This window comes from Tyto alba, unplaced genomic scaffold, assembly GCF_018691265.1.
Source record: "Tyto alba isolate M040663 unplaced genomic scaffold, T.alba_DEE_v4.0 Super-Scaffold_27, whole genome shotgun sequence".
Taxonomy (NCBI): Eukaryota; Metazoa; Chordata; class Aves; order Strigiformes; family Tytonidae; genus Tyto; species Tyto alba.
This window is the reverse complement of record NW_024881301.1, coordinates 3,254,693-3,276,713: the sequence shown is the minus strand read 5'-3', so window position 1 is coordinate 3,276,713 and position 22,021 is coordinate 3,254,693. Positions and strand designations below refer to the sequence as shown.

Here is a 22,021-nt window from a genome sequence, read left to right as displayed (position 1 = left end):
CACCATCCTGCAGTTTTCTCAGTTTTGGCTACATACTCATTACTTAATTCAATCAATGATCCAATCAGCAAATTAATGGTTGTATCCATTCCAACTCTGCAAGGCCAGGGCCACATTCTGAAACACATTTAAAGAAGTTCAGAGGCCAAATGTTGGTCTCCTATCCTCAGGAATATAAAAAAAAAAAGACTACAGCACGAATATAATAGGAATTAACTGTAGTTTGTACCGAAGTATGCTGAACTTACCTGACTGTCAAGAGGGAACCCTATATCGATGTGCAAGACAGTCTGAAAGGGAACCAGATAACTATGTGAAAGGCACCTGAGCCCCATTGCTATTTTAGGATAGAATAGGAGCACTGTACAGTGCTGGCAAATATGACACAAGGCCAGTGAGAGACACATACTTCCAGAGAGGTGTATGCTGGGCACAGATCACCTTAGGGTCCCTACAAGGGTACCAAATGCCCATCTCTATGCAACTGAATCCCATTCTGCTATATAAACTCAGGATGAACTGCCACAGCTGCTAACATCTGTATTATGTAAATACACTATGTAGGGAAGCCATATGACTAAATTTAAGGAAAGCATCTAACTGCAAGGCAATTAAGGTTTATTCATGTAAGTATTAACGATGTAGTCCATGGGATAACTTATGTATGTGTATACATATATATGTTTTCATGATGAAGGCTGAACAGATTTATCAAGACAATCAGTGAAATTGTCATCCTCATGGTTCCAGAAAAGCACAAAATAAAACACACGTTAATAAAAACTGCTTTGAATTTTAGCTATGCTAATAAAACCAGAGGAAATTTTCCAATGGTTATTCAATTAAAGTTGACTCTGCTTCTTTACCCTAACTGAATAGCAATGTCTGAAGATAAGTATTAATACTGTGATTAATTTTCAGGTATAGCACGCAGGAAGGAAATGATTTCTCCAGCTTTCCTACCGATTGTTTGACTTTGGGAAAGTCAATGAATTATGTCATGCCTATATTTATTAATCAATAGACAGTGATGGAATATGCTTGCCTTATGGGAATGATCCAATGTTATGCTGATTTATTTTTATTGACGTTTTCAGAATCCCAAGCATGCTATGTAAATCCAAAGAATTAAGATATAGGAACCTCTAGCAATTAACATATCTGTGAAGGTGTAACTAACTCAGTTGTGTTGCATAAAGTTATTATACACAGAATTATCTTATTAGAAACGGTATATCTTAAAATTTAAATGAACTGTATAGATGTTAAATGTAAAAAGTAACACTGTAGCATCATATGCAGTTAAAGGACATAACTCTCAACTATAAAAAGATAACAAAAGGGGAAGCAAAAGTTTTAAAGACCCTGCCACCACTGACACTGCCTACCTCATGTGGGCAGAACAGTTCAAGTAGGGATAACTGAGTGTCTCACAGTTGAACAGTCAATTCACACAGCCTGAATTAGTTTTTTTAAATTTGCTATTTGGCACATATAGCCCTAGATATAAGTTCTTGGTACTGTAAATATCAGTATAAAGTGAGCATTTAAAAGTAAAAAAAACAAACAAAAAAAAAAAACAAAAAAAACAATCTAAACACAGAAACAGAGTAAAAGCAGAGCAGGATACTCCCTGCCAATTTCCTATTTAAAAAAAAAAAAAAAAAAAAAAAGGAAAAAGAAGATAAAAAGAGATTTCAACAGAGTTTAGAGATAGTCTTAAAAACTACTTACCTCTTATACTAATAAGAATGATCTTGAATTGGCATAGTGAGTGCAGTAAAAATAAATATCCTGTTATCCTGTCCTGGGTTTTATACCCCAGACCAGAAGTATGCAGGGCTAAGTACTAAAGACTATGAAATATAGACATCTGAGCCAGGTTTTTCAAAAGCTTATGCCAGGGAACTGGCAGCCTGAGAGGCTAAGAGCCTTTTTGGCTCTTTAAGCATTCAAAACACTTCGACAGATTCATAGATGTTAAGATCAGAAGAGAATGTCTGCACTGTGGAACATCACCTGGTAACTCTTGAACAGGAGAAAATAGTTGTCACTGGTTTCCTAAATAACATAATCATGCCAAATAATTTGCAGGTTAATTAGAAGAAATATTTTTAAAAAGAACAAGTAGCATATGTAGAAATTTTTGTGTAATAATTAACTACCTTCATATGAATCGTTGGTTACAATCACTGTAGAAATGTTTTATCTCAATTGCAACCTAAATTAAAAAAAAAAAAAAAAAAAAAAAAAAAAACCAACAAGAAAACCCCAACAATTTACATCTGCTGAGTCTTTTAATAACTTTGTCTTTGTCTTCTAAAATGAAGGACAATCTATTAACTGGTAAGAACCAGTGAGATCTCTGATGAAACTGACACTGCTGTATCTCTAACAAGGCAATTACCTCTCTGTGTAGCAAGTTTTATAGCTCCTCTGTGTTTTGCCACTTATTTAAATACATTATGGTTTCCAATATCTTTTTTCAATATTACATAAACCTGTATATTATGGAATTCCTGAAGGCAGGGTGGACTGCCTTCATGATTATGTATAGAGGTGGATTTTAAAAAGCGTCTAATGAACCACACAGAAGCATCAACATTGTGAGATGGTCATCTTTAAGGAGCAACTGACACAGGCAGCATGTTCCAAAAGATGCCTGTATCTCATTCTATCATCTCTCCATCTCCCGGCTGAGCCAAGAGGGTACAAGGTGGCACACATGCCCCAGACTCATCTGACTTCTCTTCCACTAAACACAGCTATTCCCTCTAACCAACACACTGGGGGAAACAGGAATTTTATAAAAACCCTTTATTTTAGTCATTTAGTACAGTTTTTGATACAGGTCCTGTCCCACGGAGTTCCATCTGCAAAAGATTTTTAAGAGCATATGACTAACAGTACAAAGTTAGACAAAGATACATGCATTCAGAGGGGGGCCAAAAAACTTACATATCACTGATTCAACTTACATATCACTGATTCAGTACAGAAGGCCTAAAGAATATCCATGTGTCTTTTTGAGAGCCAATATAGATCTCATAGTATAATGTTGAGGACTGAGGACAGGCCATACTAGGGCCATTCATGATATGGAAACCGACTTACCTTTCCCTGTGTTTCACGCAGATTCTTTTATCCATCCTGAGACTGTACAACCCAGGAGCTCAATGGCAGAAGGAACAGGGCAGAAATTCTGAATAGTTCTGCAAGGGATCTTCCTGATGGAGTCAGACAATTCCCAAATGCCATGGGAAACACAAGAGGAGGTAACACATTACTTCACAACCTCTACCCAAATATAAAATGGAGTCAGACGCAACATACAAGATATCATCCTCATTTTAATTAAAATGCATATGAAAGACAACCACACACTCTTGTCTACTGGAGCACCTGTACACAAAGATTAGGCGTATGTCATTGAAGGTGCCTCAACAACAAGAGATATGTGCTATTCGTATGCTCCTGATTCACCTGCATGATTCCATCAACTTTGGGTATGGCCACTGGATATGACTGTTCTCATCAGACAAGGGGAAAAAAAGAGTATGTAGGTAAACATATATATATGTATATATATATAAAAACGTCTGTGTGTGTGTGTACGTGTGTATGTATATGAAGAGAATGGCACGTATCATTACCCATCAGATGTGGGGAGTAGCTCATGGCATACTCATGACTAGAAGAGTTAAGAAACCACAAACTGAATAGATGTGAAGGGACACTGAGAGTGACAGTCTGTGACCAAAGAAGCTGATGAGAAGAAGCATCTATACGGGAAATATTCAGTTGTACCATGCTAAGATCCAAGCAGCAGCTGCAGTATTTCACAGAAATACTGTGAGCTCCAAGAAGCAGCAACTTAGTAAAAACTCTACAGATGCATATGGAATTCATCCAGTATTAAAATGTGTCACGATATGCCCACATTTACACGGGTGGAGTGAAAAGTCACACCATTTACAGACCCCGACCTATGGCTGCATATATTCATACTTGTTCATGTTTTCATACTCTTTCATCAGCACCCAGTGAAAAGTAAATGTTGACTGTTTACACAGTTCTCAAATAGCAGTTTCCAGAATCTTTTCCTGTTTGCAAAAGAATTCTGTTCTGTAATATTTGTAAGAGTCAGTGGCTTTTTGTTACCGCATGTTTTGCAAAATTATTTGATTGCTGTCTTTTGACTGTGTTTAATAAACATAACATACATTTCACAGCTTTCAATGCTTACCTACATCACCATCCCCTCCATGCCTCAGTAACTAATGTAGATGCTGCTTTTTTAATTGTTTCTTTGAAGTATTCAAAATCAGTCACTGTTAGAGGCGAAATATAAGGCAGGATGTTTTGATGAAACATATGGCAGACAAAACCTCAAGCAGACTGGTGGGGATTACTGGAGGTTGTTCTTTTTTACTCCCTATTCTGGGGGGAATAAGATACTGCTAGAGACCATCTGGGAAATCCACCTAGAAAATCCCTTGTTGTTGCAAGGATCTAGGGCATCAGCAATGACTCCAGTATCTCACTTTTTTCCTATGGCACATTACATCTGCACCAGTTGTTTCCTATGAGCCTGAGGGTTATTAATCAGAACTTCATGGACGTTACAAAATTTAGTGAGCTGAACTGTTGCAGATCCTTTTGGAGTGAATGTCAATTACTTAGGTTGCCATTTCCAGAGGATTGGACTCTTTTCTGGTAATTGGTATTATTATCTACATCTACTATTTTGTTTCTAAAACCAAAATTTCAGATAGGTCTTTCTAGGAGTCTTTGGAAGCAAATGGAGGAGAACAGAGGAGAATTAAAAGAAAAAGCTGAAGTAGTAAAAGCAGAGTTAAAAGACTAGCAACAAAAAGAAAGATGAAAGAGAACAAAATAGTTAAATAGTTTTAAACTCAAATTCTACTTCTCTTTCCTTCCTCTATTAAAATATTGAACTATTCACTTCTCTCACATCACCCTGAAAATCCAGTTATGTGAATAAGTAAGTATCAAAAAAAAGCATTCAGTGTTCTAGTCTACGTAATTATTCCTAGCAATTGCTATAGAGGGAAAATGGAGAGCACACAAAACCACAGTTTGAAGTTATATCAAGTATTCAGCAAGACATTTGACTACTGGTGTTCATTCAACAAAAAAAAACAAGATTAGAAAGTGAGATGCTGTAAGACAACTAACAAAAATTGTATTTATTTTAAAACCTCAGCAATATGTTGTTATAAAAGTCATTAAAGAAATCAAGAAAAAATAGATCTTTGACTTCTTTCCTCCCTTTTTTCAGCAGCTGACTTGGTATATAGAAAATAATTCAATACCAGAAGAAAAAATTAGGGTTAACAATTCAGGTTTATCAACTTCTTGAATAACAATATAGTTTTGGAGGAGTATAATGTGTGTAGAAAGTGGCCAATTATCAAGTCATTCATCACAGATTAGTTCTGAGGATCAGCTCTTCAACCTCTGCATCTGAAAAACAAAAAAATGACAGTTCATTAGCTGTAACTAATATTAAGACTAAACACAATTGCAGTAGGTAGTAATTATTGCTGCCCCATTATATCTTGCTCAATTTACCGTCTAATAGTATTTAATCTTCCAAGAGCAAGATTTGCTCTCAGTCTTTTTCTAGTTGTTAGAGGAGTTGCATATGTGATAACAGAAGGAGAAGAAAAACCTGCAGTGAACCATTTGACCTGGTAGAACTTCAACACAAATTCAATTTCCTTCCTAAGAAAAAAAACAAAACAACACACAAAAGCAAGAGTTAGGGATTGAATATATTAATTACAACAAGGCCCAGCCTTGAAGGTATCTGTCAGGAACAAACCCTGGTTGAAGTCATCAGGAATTTGCCTGAAAGGTACAGACTTGGGTTCCCAGGCTGTTGAATTATTAAATGTTCTTGGCTGTAAACAGGGAGGGAAGTAGTAATTTCATACACCTTACCTCACTGATTGCAGATGCACTTGATAGCTTTCTCTCTCATCTGAACAGATATCCAGCCACTAAAACCAAGTTGAACAAAGTCCGGCATCCCCTCCAGGTACAACTGCTTCTGTTTCAGTATGAGGGACCAATGACTCCAAAGGTGAGTGTGAATGAGGACAGCTGCATCTGGGAGTAATACACATTCAATCTGGAACCAACAGCGCCACTGTCTGATACTTGACCAATGTGCACTTGTTCCTTTAAAAAAAAAAACTTCTGAGAAAATTTACTGAAGGTCACATTAAAAGTTATTCTCTTCCATGACAGTTATGCATTAGCTGGGATTTCATATGCATATGGAGCCAGATTGTATTCTCCATTACATATATGTAAATCTGGAGTAGCATCATCAACTTCAGTTTAATTGATCTGGATTTACATCATTGTAAAGAATGCCCCGCTGGAAACCAATTTCGCTTTCAAGAGCTTTCACTGAACATGAAAACCTGCTACTAAATGTACTTCCAATGGGAGGAATTAGACATAGAACTGAGGTTATCATAGACAAAGGACTTTGATGAATGTGACTGTTAGAGAACGCTAGAGCATTAATATTTTCTGACAAACACTGCACTGATTTTTTCATGCACCTGTAGTTGTCTCTCTTCATAACAACGTTATATTTAGCTATTTACTATGGGTAACACCCAAAATCAGAAGGTTCAGGTCTGGAAAAAACAGTGCTTTATAAATTCAACTTCTTTTTCAAGGAAAAGGCTTATTAAGCCATTAAACTAACATAATTTTTTTTGTACCAAAAAGCTTCTTAGTGGCCTATAAAAATTCCCCCTATCAAAGAGCAGCAAAAGTGAAGAAAGACATTTTTTCTTCATAGAACTATGCTGCTTTCTCCAAACAACCAATAAACTGACTTCTGGAGCTAGAAAATTGTGATTCTCTCAGCTTCCTCATTTTCTAAAAGTAGGGAAAAGTAAAGCCAAAATGTTTGATAAAATGGTAAAGCAAAATATAAAGGACTCAGTCTTTACAAGGAGACCAACCTATAAAAACCCTTTGTATGAAGTAGGAATTAATAAGGAAAGAGAAAACAGGCTAGTTTGTCTCATTCTTGTGTAGGTGAGCGGGTAGGAAAAAATTAGGAGATCACAAAACTCCTTGAATACTCTTTCTGTTCTCCTTTCATTAATATTCTCCGTGCACAGAAGAGAAGGGGCCTATCTCCTCCCACTGTAGTGTACCTATATCCAAAGGAGCTTCGAAAAACACTGGTATGCCTGCTACCTCTGCACAAACCTGAGTACAGCAGAGAAAGAAAAAGATGAATATTTCAACAGAACATTTGAGCCTGCCCTCACACACCAAAGACTTGAGGTGTAAGCCAAAAGATGTTGTAGCCTCATATCACCTACACATGATGTCAGCAGGGGTGGATTCTACCTTCAGTTCACTTTTATTATTTTTACTTTTGAACCTCCATACAAACTATTTCCAAGGATTTCATGAAAAGCAGCAATGATGGAATCCATCAGATCACAATTAAGGCACAGCTGAAGAAGTCACCATCCTCTCCTTGGTGCTGTGATCAGAAGGGTGGAAGCAGGCTGGGCCCTTGTGGAGCTGCAGGCTCAGTCTGTGCTGATGTCTCGCTGCTCCACAGGGTGAATATCATGCTGGCTTTGCATTCTGCCCCACTCATGTTCTTGGTTGATCAAAATCTAGTATGCCACTAACGTGTTGTAACGTGTCCCACCTATAACTTTCACCAGACTCTGCTTCCCTCCTCATAGGTTATTCATTACAGTAGCAAACAGAATTTTATGCTAAGCCTCTCCTTAGTCTTAACAATTAAACCATAGACTCTTAAGATAGTTGCATTAACGAAACAGCAGTCAGTAAAATATGGCATTGCTTTAACACTTTCTATCTGACTATGGAAATTAAATAAAATAGAACAAGTAAAACAACAACAACAAAAAAAATTTCTTCTTATGCAATACCTAAGTAATAAGATCCAACTTCAAGCAAGAGCGAGGAGTAAGAAGTTCTGTGGGGAGGAGGATTTGGGAGTCAAAAACTCCTGTCTGAAAGGTTTAACTAACTCCTAACCCAGATTCATTATCTATAACTTCAGCACTTGCCAGCATAAATTAGAAGGGCAAAAGGGTGTTTTCTTTGTATCAAAAAAGCCAACATTCAGAGTTTAATGGTCTCCTCAAAAGAGGAGGAGACACTTCTGTCTTACCCTTTCCACCTTTCCTTCGGGCTTAGAGCTGAGGTAACCATTTCATATAAGCAACACATGACAATGCTCCAATTCAGCTGAAACCTCTCTATGCCACTTGAATATAAATAATGAATGATGATGAAAGAAAAAAAAATTAGAAATGTTTTAGTTATGAAATAAAAAGAAAGGAAAAAGCAACCAACCAACCAACCAAAATGTCTCCAACACTGTTCTTCAACATGCCAAATCCCCACAGTCTGCATTTTAACACTTGCTTCAAGTAGATGCACATCTGTTTCACATTTCAATAAGAAAACTTTTCATAAATTACTTCCTAATAAGATACTATCAGTGCATATAAAAGACCACTAACTCCTGAGGGCTCTACTTGCTTTGGAAAACGGTGTACGCTCCCTTATATTCTGAGCATATCCCCAAGTAAACCTGCAGACAAAATTACAGGCAAAGGGGAACTAGACAGTGAGTTCACAGGCCTCAGAGACACAATGTCAGCTGTGATGATATCCACTGGATATTAGGAATGACCTTTCATATTTTACTAAGATGCAATCATATCTTTAAAAAGGAGAGAGAGTGAGAAAGAAACACATTGAAACTCTACCTTACTCCTCAGAGACGGTGTCTATCTGTGGCTAAACTCACGTGCACTGTTGGAAACCAGCTGGATTCATGATGTACCAGCAGATTACAATAATCCAGGTCAGGCTGCTTAGACAGCTGTGCCTGGTTAATGATGAGCTCCAGCAAAGATGATGTTACAAGATTCTACAACTGGACTAACCACCAAAGATGACAAAAGTTTTAACCAGAACAGCCTGCGGTAGCTTCAAATGACTCTTCACCCAGGATCCCACATGTGGCCTGGCTTTCAGGTCCCATGCAAGGTTATGGTCTTCATATACTTTCTTAGAGTGGGACCTGTCTTAAAAGTGGACAGCCTGCCAGGCTAACCTGCTGTAGCGTAAATGCATCATTTACAACACCAGTTTGAAGTTGGAATAGTTGGGAGCAAACAGGCCCTGGCAGTGGCCCGTGACAGTAACACTGTTCTTTACATCAGTCTGAAGAAAAAACCTTGAGAAACACTTCAAAAGCCCAGAAAGCAAGATCTTCCTTTTAGAAACTACATGAAAACTCTGCCTTGTTGTGAACCACTGTAACTACAATGACATGCATATTAGAATGTAGTATTATAATTAAAGGTCACTGTATGCAGCAATCACTATTTACTGTTTGTCCTTTAATACTGTGCTTTTCTTTTCAGACTTAGAGAAAAATTACTTATCTTGTGCACTTCTGCACGCAGCCAATTACTTGAACTAAACATAATGCATATTAACTTAGCCTACCATACATCCAGAAGGCCTGGAGGTGTCCAATTTTTCTATCAGAAAGTTTGTCCAGTAGAAAGAAAGAAGAGATGAACCAACTGTCTGCAATCAGTAGGTATCTGGACAAAATGGACTCATGGTGTGTGTCCTCCTTGTTACCTCACTTTAATGCATCTCCTAGGCATTCATGATCAGTAGCACATGTTTCTATCTGGGAAATCCCAAAGAGAAGTTTTGTATATTAGGAATGTCCTTTGCAATACAGACATAATGAACTATTTGTTAATCCAAGTAAAATACATGGCATGATATAAGTATGGCTGTATTCAAAAACCTGTATTCCCATACTGTATCACAATAACCTTCTTCTCCAAATGCAGAAGAGACAAAATCATTTGAAAGGAGTGGGCTTGCTATATTTTATGAAATAAATTATGTGGAAGAGATAAAGCTATATAATGAGTTTTCAAAATAAAATATATGGTATAGAAAAAAGCAATAACACAAGAATCAGAAGTCAAAAAAATGTCAGTGCTCCAGAGACTTCACTGTGGTCATACAGAAACCCAGCAGTCTCACACATAAGTATATAATGATCTAAAATAATTTATATGTACGCTTAACTATTTGAATTCATAGAACTGTATTTACTGAGCATTTACAGTTGAGTATTTATAAGTCTTTTGTAGTACAAAGACCCAGCCCTGTTAAGGTAAATTTAGGTATATTTTTCTGCAGCTATACAAAATTCCACTGACTTCAGTTTAGCCCTAAACGGTTGTAGAAAGTTCTACTGACATGAACATCTGAGTCTTACTGGAGGATCAGTTCCCTAATACCGATTTAATAAAAACACATATATATATACACACATCTACATATATACATACATACATACAAACTTACACTATGAAAACCCACCTCTTCCTTGCATAACATTTTTTGAGTGAACGGTAAAACACTTTGGACCAGATTTTAAGGTTATGTTACAATTTGGCAATTCCCTTCACTGCACTCAGCATGTGGTCTTTTTACACAAAGACGGTTACCTCACATACTCACTGCCTGAAACTGAGGATTCACAGAGTAAAGTTACACTGTCCACTGAAATGTCATTCTTGTTTAAAGAGTGTTATCAACATCACTTTTAAAAGTCATATTCTGAAATGAACACAGCATTCTTTAAATAATATACCCTAGTAGTTTGAAAATTTGAATTAAAAATTGTCCGCAGGTTTATCTAGTCTCCAGTTATTCATCAGAGTTTTTTCAAACAAGAAAACTTGACTTATCATTCCCAAAAAACTACATTTCTAACAAATCATTAATGACTTCCCATGTGTATGTTAGAGAGGCCTGATTTTAAGAAAATGTTATGCATCCCTGTTTTGTCAACCAAGACTCTTTCACAAAATGAGGCCACTATCTAGCAAAGTTTCCATATAGCATAAGCATATAATTGCATCAAATAGGTATTGACAAGATGAATATTCTAAAAATTGAACTTCCACAAAGAAGTCACCATTTCCAAAAAACATTTGCCTATTAGCCGTCAAATTTACAAAGAAAATATGACGGAAAAACTGCAATTTTTATCTCAACTGTATCTTCTGATCACATTTCTGCAGCATGTACAAAATTATCAATCAGAACTGTATTGTCAAATGGTGGAGCCCACCACTACACAAATGAAGGAAGCGTCATTCTTGCAATCAGTGTCATACTGGCAAATACCTATAACATAATTTAACAAAACTACTTGTTTCCAGAAAAAATAAAGTCTCGTTAAAAAATCTGTGATTTGATAGAGGAGGTATAATATGTTGATCATTTTCAACCAAAAAAAAAAGTAATCTTTTGTCTTTTTGTGGCTAGATTCAGCTCTAATATGTTATCTTTAAACCTAGTGACAGGTTGGAATGGATACAAGTTGACCAGAGAAATTGTGGCTTCAAATTTAGTAGAATATATATGATGCAGCATCCAAAAAGGAGACTCAGACAGAGCAGGTAGTGAACATGTTAGCCAACAGATCTTCCCAGCTCCAGTCTTTTGCCTTTGGGTTTCACAGGGTCCTGGTCATCTCAAACAAGTAACATCTTCTGAAGGCTGAATGGGCCATTGTAGAAGCTGAAGGAAGCATAATGCATTACTTCCTGCAATGCTAGCGCAATAATTAAAATATATTTCTCTGCATTTAGAAACCAGATATTTTCTTCACTAGCTTCTCACATAACTTTTCTCAGTTGTTTGCCACATAAAGATACTATAAGAATACTACATTATAAGAAGTGGCATAGCAATTTGATATTTGGTGAACACAGCAGATTATTTTTCTCATGAAAACATGATTAGAGGTTACACTAAACACATTTGCCTACCCATCACTACCAATGATGCCATTATTCAGGTCTAATCATATCTGATAACTGTATAACTGTGAATGGCTGGAGGTTAGATGCTGTGAGAGCGCTGGGAGAATTCCTAGATAACTTAAAAAAATCCCCTGCATACTTAGTGTATTATGGGTGAAAAGGATATGTGAGATGTGGCCCCTAGTAAACTACAGTACTCTGTTAACCTTACTTGTTCTTTATTTTGTCTCTTTTTTGGCAGAGAATTAGAGTTCTGGCTAGTTCCTTGTGATACCCTTGCCCAAGTGCATCCAATGACTACTGCACACAACTAGGAATATGATCTTCTGCATTGTTCAAAATTAATCAGCTCACTAATCACCAGAACACTCTTATGAATCACCAGGGGAAGGCAAGAGGTTTTGATCAGGTGTAGGGCTTGTAAAACATCATCTGACTCTTTCGCATGTAAGATACTGTTTAAGGTAAAACAGTAGTAATGATTTATGAGTGTATATGTATGCTATATAAAACACTGAGATGATGTACAGTTCCATTCTATTCTAATACACTGATCAGCTTTGTTCCTTCTAAAAATATTCTATAACTTCTTTAAAATTTAAAATGAGCAGAATTCATCTGTAAAATATTAAATTGGCCACAAAAACATTCTTTTACTCTACGCTCATTTTACAGATCTCTGACAAATTTTTGTTTATCCCAGGAGTGTGTTCTTCCTGGAGTCTTCACTCCATTTTTAATAATCTTTACTGCATGCCTAATAAATCATATACTTAAACGAACTGTAAACATCAACATGAGTTTCACCAGAACAAAAAGGGGAGACAAATCTACATATTGTTGGCAGTATAGAGTGGGTAGGATGACAGTGAGTGATGAAAGAATGTATCAGTGTGGGGGATGATTCAGGCCTCTTAAAAATTGTAGAATAGCAAAGAATGAGATGGCTTTGATTGTCACGTCAATTCATTACAAACAGATTTTTAACACTTTCTGATACGTTTTTTTTTGCACCTGAGTTGGAACTGATTAAAATTGGAAATGTAACATTAGGCTATGTTCTTGTCTTAGTGATAAGTGAGTTCCACATTAAGGCTCCTCCCTTTCTTCACCAAGCTTATTTGTGTATTTGCAAGAGTAGTGGCAGAAGCAGTAATGTACCTGAGGCAAAAGAGCCTGTGTGTCTGTCAGTATTTGGGTGAGTTGTTTATAAAAGGTTCATTGGAACAACACGCCCTGAAGCAAACGAAGATACCGTTCATATGATCCAATTTGGGACTCACTGTGCAACAGTCAAAGTATTGAGTAAATCCAGCACTGGAGTGTACACACAGCCTGAGACTAGAGCTATTCAGAACATTTTCAATAAAATGAAAATTTGTGGAAACAAAAAAGATTCCATGAAGATAAACAGGTTTTCATAAAGATTTTATGGAGAGGGTCTTGGGATACATGATTTGCTAAACTGGAACGGCCAAGATAGAGGAAGAGTAACAATCTCCCATTTGGCCTCCGTTTCTTCTACCCACCAAAACGAGACACTTGAATTAAAAAAACATTTAAAGTTTTTATTTTTACTTCACAGACAATGAAGACAGGAGTTAAAACTTTAGCATAAATAAATGTTGTTCTCTAGACATTGGTCATGTATAGTCCCTTTCTGGATATACCTAGTAAAAGCGATTTCCCATATCACTCTTATTTCGAAGCCCTGCAAAAAATGTGGCCATTCAAAGTATGTCTATGTTGTCAGGCTATTTTGTAGCGGGCTACTGAAAGCCAGTGATTAGCATTAATAGTATTTGGATCCAGTACTAACATCCTATTATTGCTGCTGTAAAAGTGCTAATCCGGTTGGAAGTTATCATATAAAAACCAGGAACTTGTCACCAATAAGATCAATGGATAAATTCTATGATACAGGCCATTACTTCACCCTCTCTCTACAATGTGCTCTCATGACAAACACCTTACTAGATAGCTCATTACCTAATCCATAGGACCTGTCTTTATCTACAATATAACCACCCTTGCTTCTCCTTACCCACATAAACTACAGAGAAAACCCCTCAGGGGATTACAGCTTCTTAAAGCAAACCTGTCAGTTTTAATTCAGGTTAGGTGCCTGTATTACACAATCAGTCAGGAAGGAACCAAATCAGTACCTTTCAGATGGTGATAATTCACATGTAGTCATTTGCTCGATCATACATACTTAACATTCATATGGATTCATTCTACAGATACATAATACATGTAATGAGATGGTCATCTATAAATATACATAGATATATGTATCTCAGTATACATACATATATATATGTATCACATTATATACATATTTTAGTATCTATATATATATTTGAAATGGGTAATGTAGACAGTTCTTAATAAATGGACTGATAAAATTCATGCCTGATGGAGAACTGCACTGTTTTCTGTCAGTGTGTCAGCACAATATATATGTCTATATATATGTATTCACCCATGTACATCCACATACACTTATTGTACGTATGCATCATATATGTGTAATAGAGCATAGAAATCTACGTATAGCATTTGAGTAATGATGTGACAAACATCAGACACATTGCATTAAGTGCTTAGCTGGGAATAAGCTTTGGTTTGGCCTCACAAATCTTTTCCTTTTCTAAGCTACACACTTCATATCTGGAGCATGTGGAAGCATCTTACCTTGCTTCCATTTTCTCTTGCCTCCCGTTCCATCTTGAGATCAGAAATTAGGAGAGTCTTGTATTTGTTCTTTCCATTACTGCTGTGATCATCTAGTCTGTATTCTGAAGTCAGCTGAGCAGAGAGGGGACTGTCACTCAGGTTCAGAGGCTGCTCATCCTGCTCCAGATTTGTTTTGCCATTACTGTTGGTTTCTGCCATCTCCCTGCAGTGTGTTCCCCCTGAAGCATTGGAACTGTGTCCCACGGTCTCATTGCCATTAAAACTCTCTGCGGCTGAATCATCTATTAAAAAATATATATTTTCAGTCACATGCCACATCATCATCTCTGTCCAGTTCAAACATAATTTATACCTTCACAATGTTTTTCAAAATAGAATGAAAATGATTTATATTACCAGCACCAGTACATTTCTGCAAAATCTGCACATAAACTCCTCCATGTTTTCAAGTAAAAACTTTATGTAAATCCAAAATATATTACTAAGTTCAAGGGAATGATCTGGGCTGACACCTTAGTGTCACAGTGTACAAAAAAGATAAGTATCACAAAGGGTTTTTAGGGACAAAGTGACAAAGTCTGCCTTAATCCATCTGTCTGTCCATATGTCTATGGATCTATTTAGATTCTTATACCATGCTCAATACTGCAGTACTGCATATTTCTGAAATCAACAGAGATGCACATGGTACTTAGAGAGAATCTAGTTCTCAGGTTTTAAGGGTGCAGAGCAGCATATGTCATATCCATAAACATTCTCTCGCACAGAGACGATGTAAATACATCTGATGTATTCACTGCTGGCAGTAGAGATTATACTGGAAAAGTTTACTCCAGAAACAAAGATCCTCTCTTCATTTTGTTCAGGTGCTCATTCACTTTGTTCATTCATTGTGTGTCATAATATATTTAAAAATACTGCTCAATAAAGGAGTAAATTATCAACCTGAAGGTTACATCTGAAAACTCTGGATGTATTGTTGTTACCCCTAATATTTTACAGACTAAATGTATGATTAATATGTGTCTCCACATGCTTATGGGTTTGTGTATCCTGTGTTTGTCAGCACTAGAATGTGCATTCAGCCCTTCTTTACCTCTAAACAATCTTTTGGCCATCAGGCTATCTAGTAAAATAATTCATCTTTCAATGGATTAAATGGCAGCAGAATTTGGCCCTCAATTTGCTTACTTCTTGTTCTCTAAAGCACCTGGGTTTCGGTGACTTTAGTGGTTTTTCTAATGGTGCAAACACCTGCCCAGGACTCTACAAGCCTATGCTTATTGCAGACAGTGAAGCTGGAGACGAATCTGGGGGGTTAGCAGCCAGGAATGTGTATGGATTGAAACTGAAGATACCGTACGAGATGGACTTTAATAAATTAGTACCTTAATACATCATCTGCTTTGGGGCCCTTCTAAATGACTTCCATGGAAAAGAAACAAACACATTTATATACAGGTGAAATTAAAAAAAAACATCAGGACATATTCTTTGAAGGATGTCCTCAGAAATACTCATGCTTGAAACTACATGATTAATCAAATTGTTGACTCTCCATCGTTAATATAGTAAAAAACAAGTATTCACCACCCTCAGATCAGAATTTAAAAAGTGAAGAAAATATTGCATAAATGGGTAATGATCTAATTCCATTAAGTACTAAGAGAGCCATAGACAAGCCATCATACATCAGTGACTTGTTTGTTGTACTCATCTAACACTTCCATGTCATAAAGTATACAGGACTGGGCGCACATTCTGAACATATTTTTTTAAATTGTTTTGCTTTGTAAACCTGTAAAAAAATCTAGTTTCATGAAAATACATAATAAAAACAATAATTTAAATGTTTTTATTTAAGGAACATTTTTTGGTTTTACAAAATGCTTGATAATAAATGGCTGCAATAAAAAATAAAGCTGTGTTTTGGTATGTACCATTTTTACATTCTGTCCTACAAATACAAATGTATATACAATAAAAGACATAACATTCCTAGAATAAGACTTTTAAATGTGTACAGCAACCCAACCTGCAACAGAGCAATGGAAATGTTCTGATTTAAAAACCTGGGGCTGCTTGAGGATTTCAGCTACATAAATGAATAAGGTGAGCAGCATTTACCCTTAATAAGCTTTCTATCATGCCCTGAGACTTATGTCTAACAGGGCATAACACATGAAAAAGGTTAAAATTCTAAACACAGTTTCAGAAATAAATATGCAGTTTTATTATTCTGAATTAGAAAATGGCATTCTAATATAGGGTCTCTAATTTTTAAAGAAAATAGACATATTTACAACTCATTTTAAAAGCTCTGAGATATCAGAAAGAAATCCAGATTTCTTTATTTGAGAAACACTGGTTACCGGTGATTCATATTTAGGACTGTTAACAGATAATTGGCTTATTGATTATCAGTTTAACAAGTGACAGCTAGTTTCAAATTAATTAAATCAATTACTCAATCTGTCACTGAGTGAAGGATGCTCCTCCCTTTGAAGGGCTCAGAAAATTCCCTGCTGTTGCGAGCAGAGAGAGAAACAAGTGAGTAACCAGAGGATGCAAAGAGCCACCTAAAAGCTGAGGGCACTGCCTACCCTGCAGCACACAAGTCTGATCCCTAAGGAACTTGTGCGTGCTGGCACCCAACTGTCCCAGCACACGCAGTGCAGAGGAGCCACTCCCAGGACACAGATGGCTAAATGGAAATGATGGAGTAGGAAGAGACCTGTGCCCAGAGCCAGCTCCAGGGACAACCAAGTCCAAAACAAGGCTGTTAGCTTTGGCTTGTAATCATAAGCAATAATGCCTTTCTTTTTTTTTTTTCCTTCCTCTTGTATGATGAATGGATGACAACTAAATCTTACATGTGTGAGAATGCTACAATGCAAAAGGAAAAAAAAAAACAACAGATTTTTTTATATTTGTTCAGAAACACAACCACTGAAAAAATTCCTATGCTGAGTAAATGTGATCAAGCATTATAATACTTTGAAATAATAATACACTATTTATGTGGTTTTGGCTTTGCTTAGCAAAAGCTTAGTTACTTGATGGTATTAAGAAATATTAGTCATTTAGCTTAAATAAATAAATTTGAAATAGAATTAATTGCTTGCAGTCACAGTGTTGTGTGATTTAGTATACTGCTTGTTTAGCATTACTTGTTTAGAATGAGTAGCTAGATTTGCTGAGGCCTTAGTCTGCAAGCTGCAAACTTTCACCGACATTTGCTGAACTTCTACCTCTTTAAACAAAACAGGGCCTCCAGAGCCAGCACAAACGAGAAGATAAGGAGGCTTCAAGGCTATAACCATCAGGAGAAGCTGCAACTTGACAAGATAATAGTCTGCCTGAAGACAGTGAAGGAATCTAATAAGGTGTTAGAAAATCTCAGACCAGAATCACCATTGGACCAAAGGGCTTGTGAAAGGCGCATGACCACATGAAGAGTGGGTGCATAGATTGTAAGGGTATAAATGCCCAGGGACTTATTTGTTTGGGGTCCCTCTCTGGAGGCACCCAGCTCGAGCTGTTTTTTCCTGGCTGTACAATTTGAATAAATAATTTTACCTATATGTATATTCTGATGGCTGAGATTCTGCTATGGGGAACCTAAAGATCGAACTGTGAAGAAACTTCTTTAACAATGGTAAATCTCAGTTTCTACTATAAAGTCAAATACCTGTTTTTACAGTAATTTAACCTTGCTTGTTAGGAACTATCGTCTGTCAGGATAGCGTTCAGGAGAATGTCTATAATGGCTATAAATCACACTTTTGCCAAGTAAATATAAATATGGATTGCCATAAAAGACATCAAGGAGAAAATTGTGGTTTAGCACTAGTATTTCCTTACAGATGTTACCAAGGTAACTAAATTACAAGGTTTAGTACATTTCTCATCCCTGGGCAGCTGCTCTATTTTTGCCAAGAATAAGGCTACTCTATACCAAGAATTTCTGAGATATCAGCAACACACACCACATCAGGAATAACTGGTTTGGGGGAAAAAGAAGGAGGGTCTGGCCCATGGGAGGAAGGGCAAGTTCACCCTCAGCTATGGGCAGCCACGGACCCAAAACCTCCCAGCCTCGCTTGTGGCTGCTGGGCTGAGCTGCCCAGCTCCTGGGCCTGCAGGGACTGCAAGCGCTCACGGCCACCGCACGGCTGCCAAGGGGCAAGGCTGGTTTCATGGAGACCTGTTCTTTTGACCACCCTCCCCAGTGGCGACTGCCTCTCTGCGGTGAAGGAGGTGAGATCCCCACCACCCCACCGTGCCCGGCACGGCTGGAGAGCAGGGGCTCCACTTAAGCGGGGACCTGGGTAAAGACCAGCAGTTTTCTCACACGGTTTTCTCACCTTCGCTTATCACAACACCTCAGCAACAACGAACTGCTAAAGCTCAAAGCCTGCTCTCTTACCAAGTATTTTTTCCCCCCATTCTGCAGAGACAGAGGCGCAGCGGCTTGGGGAGAGCTATGTGCAGGCCCAGGGGAGCCAAGGCTTTGCTCAGCTATGGCCACTGGTGTTCCCCCGCGGCAGCCTGCCAACAGCTCCCTCCTCTTTCAGGACAAGGACACCACTAATGGCAGGCACCGAGGGGGAGAGGCCAGGGGCCCCGTCCCTGGGGCAGCCGAGCGAGAGGCTGCAGGAGCGCAGCTGGGGAACATGGTGGCAGCCCTGGGACCCGCTGGGATCGTGGTGACAGTTGGGGGCTGCCTAGGCCCAGCCCAGCGCCTGCCGCTTGCCGCGGAGCCCAGGCCCACCGCCCGGTCGGCGGTCACTCCAGGTTCCCTTCCCACAGCTGGCTGATGAGGGGGAAAATAAAACTCCGCCGCAATCAGCCTACAGCTGGGTGTAGCATGTTTTTTTTTCGGACAGCATGCTTTCATGTTTCAAAACGCGCCTCTTGTCTGAACCGCTGCTGCAGGGTGGGTTTTATGGGAAGACCTCCAGGGAAGCACGCCACGGGCACTGGGAGCTGCAAAGGGAGGGAGCAGAGGGCTTCCCTGCCCCGGGCTGGGTGTTGGGGAAGTCAAAGAAGCAGCTGTGAGACGAGCTCACATCTTCACCACCTCCCAGGGCCACCACAAGCATCAACCCTGACAGCGAATGATGGCCTCATCAAATACTGCTGCTTGCAAATTTCAAACCCTTACTCCAGCACACTGGAAGACTGGAAATACATCTACAGCTGGTTTTGTTACTTAAGCCTGAAAAGAGAGAGTCTGACTGCAAAACACATATGTGTCTCACTCTTCAACAACAGCCAGATGGTGCCTTACCTACGCAGAGATCCTCCTCCAGGGATTAAAGAGCATCACCCCTCAGAGAAAGGCTCCAAGAGCAGAGGGAAGGTACTTTTGGGTCTGGCAGTGCACACCTTTTTGCTGAAGCAAGGAGCACTCTAAAGACTTAGGCATGGACTTCTCACTCATGGACCAACATTTCCTAAACCTCCTGATGCCAAGACCTCCTTCTCTCACCTTGCACAGTGCTCCACGCTGATCCTCCACTTTGACCAATGCCCTTTGGGAACCTTCAGTCCAAGTACTCTCTATGTTAGGGGTAATTCTCAAAACAAGAACTGCAGCAATTTTCCTACTTCAAGTTAGTTTCTTACTATTCGTCACATCGCATTAGAGCTTCCAGCTCATCTTTCTAGATCACCTGGAGGCCAACTAGACACAAAGTGACAGCAGCTTTGTTTTTGCACATTTGAGAAATCCAGGCTTCTGACTGAGAACTTTCCAGGCTCATTGCAGTCACCACTGTGTTAGCTTCCCCCCCTGCTTTTGAAGGAAACTTGGAAATGGTGGAAGAAAAAAAATAATGCCAAAGAAAGCCCAAGCAAACAGATGCTCTGAATATGATTTTTGATTCTCAGAACTGTTACATCCTTCAATTATCTGCCACAGACATCTACATTATCATGGCCTTAACTTCTGTCAATACCCAGTTTCTCTGTATTTAACATCTTGGATTCTGCAAGGTGATTTCCATGGCAGTTGATAGTTTAAGGGCACTCTTATTTACAGCAGGAAACCAGGTCTTAATCTATGATTATATTCTCTTATCAAACAATGTCTAGATTTATAAATGGTCACACAATACATATTGCTAGAATTAGAGATTCTTCTGTTACAGGTTAAAATACAGTTCTTCAGACCAGGTATCTCAAATGCTCAACATTGTTCTCAGTAAGAGTGCTTTCTTAAAGGAAAGCAAGTTGAAATGTGCACCAAATCTGGCTGGAATAACAAGTATCTCAAACACCAGTTTTCTGAGAGCACGAATTTAAGATCTGAACTCTGATATAAGTTTCACTGAAGTACTGCGGATCTCAAACCAAGGTACATATATATAACTTGTCTCCTTGAGAGAAAAATCTCCAGAAGTTTTAAAGAATCTCTTGCGTTACTCTTAGCAATCAACTTCATACTATAAATCATACCGACTTTTCATATTCCTTGCAGGTAAGTCAGGAAGAAGTCAACAAGTCATTCTCCATAAAGACAGATCCCTGAATAAATCCTCTCCCTCTCTCAGATTAATTTTCAGGCTAGAATTCAATTAATATTTAGAGTATGCTTAAATAGTTTATACAGCTGAGATTTCAGCTACCTGAAACTTACTGCATATTTTACTAGTCAGAAATCCATAGCATTGGCCTTCAGCTCTAATAGCAGTCGTGTGGCACGGTCCTACAACCATACAGATACATGGAAGCTCAGATATGCTGAAAGGACAGACGTGGTGATGGGTCAGGGAGATAAGGAACCCTCTCATTAACACTGAGAATGAAGCAAGAGTCCCATGATACCAAAGCAGCTCTAACACAGCTCCCTTTTTTGCCATGAAGCAGGGTAGATGGCCGACTTAGGAAGTAGACAAAAAATGAGGGAAAGGCAATTAACTTTACAGCACCTTTGACTCTTTTGAGACATTCTGACTACATGAGGGCATCCCACAAGCCAAAACCATTCCTGGTGATAATGAGTCCGATTAATCACACCAAATGAACAAAGCAAACATTGAGGCCACTTTGTTCATTCTGCTCTAAGAAGTGGAGGTGGGAATGGGCCTCATACGCAGCCCAAATAGACAGTGATGCCCGCAGACTCCAAGGTAGCATGCACACAGGTTAAACGAACACTTTCAGTGAACTGCCTGTTGACAGAGCATCTCTGAGAGCAGCAGTTACTGTAAGGGGGGTAACTGTTCTTTCTAAAAGGAGGAGATTGGATGGCAATGAGCTGAGTGGGATGAGTGAGACTAAAGCTGCTGGATGTGCAAGTGCAGGCTATCATAAAACCCACTCTTTAAGATTGTCTACCAAAGTCCTGTATGATGAAGGTTGTCTTAATCTCTTTGGGCCGGATACCACCAGCC

The 22,021-nt window shown here is 38.4% G+C and overlaps 1 protein-coding gene across 5 annotated transcripts in view; it reads right to left on the bottom strand.

Annotated features, from left to right (window-relative positions):
- Positions 1-22,021, bottom strand: part of NOL4 (nucleolar protein 4) — a 195,212-nt gene that overhangs the window by 63,650 nt on the left and 109,541 nt on the right. For all 5 annotated transcript variants that reach the window (XM_033001097.2, XM_033001100.2, XM_033001098.2 and 2 more), the window contains one exon: positions 14,619-14,902. In XM_033001097.2, coding sequence (XP_032856988.1) covers positions 14,619-14,902 — 284 coding nt within the window. The remainder of the gene's footprint in view (positions 1-14,618; positions 14,903-22,021) is intronic.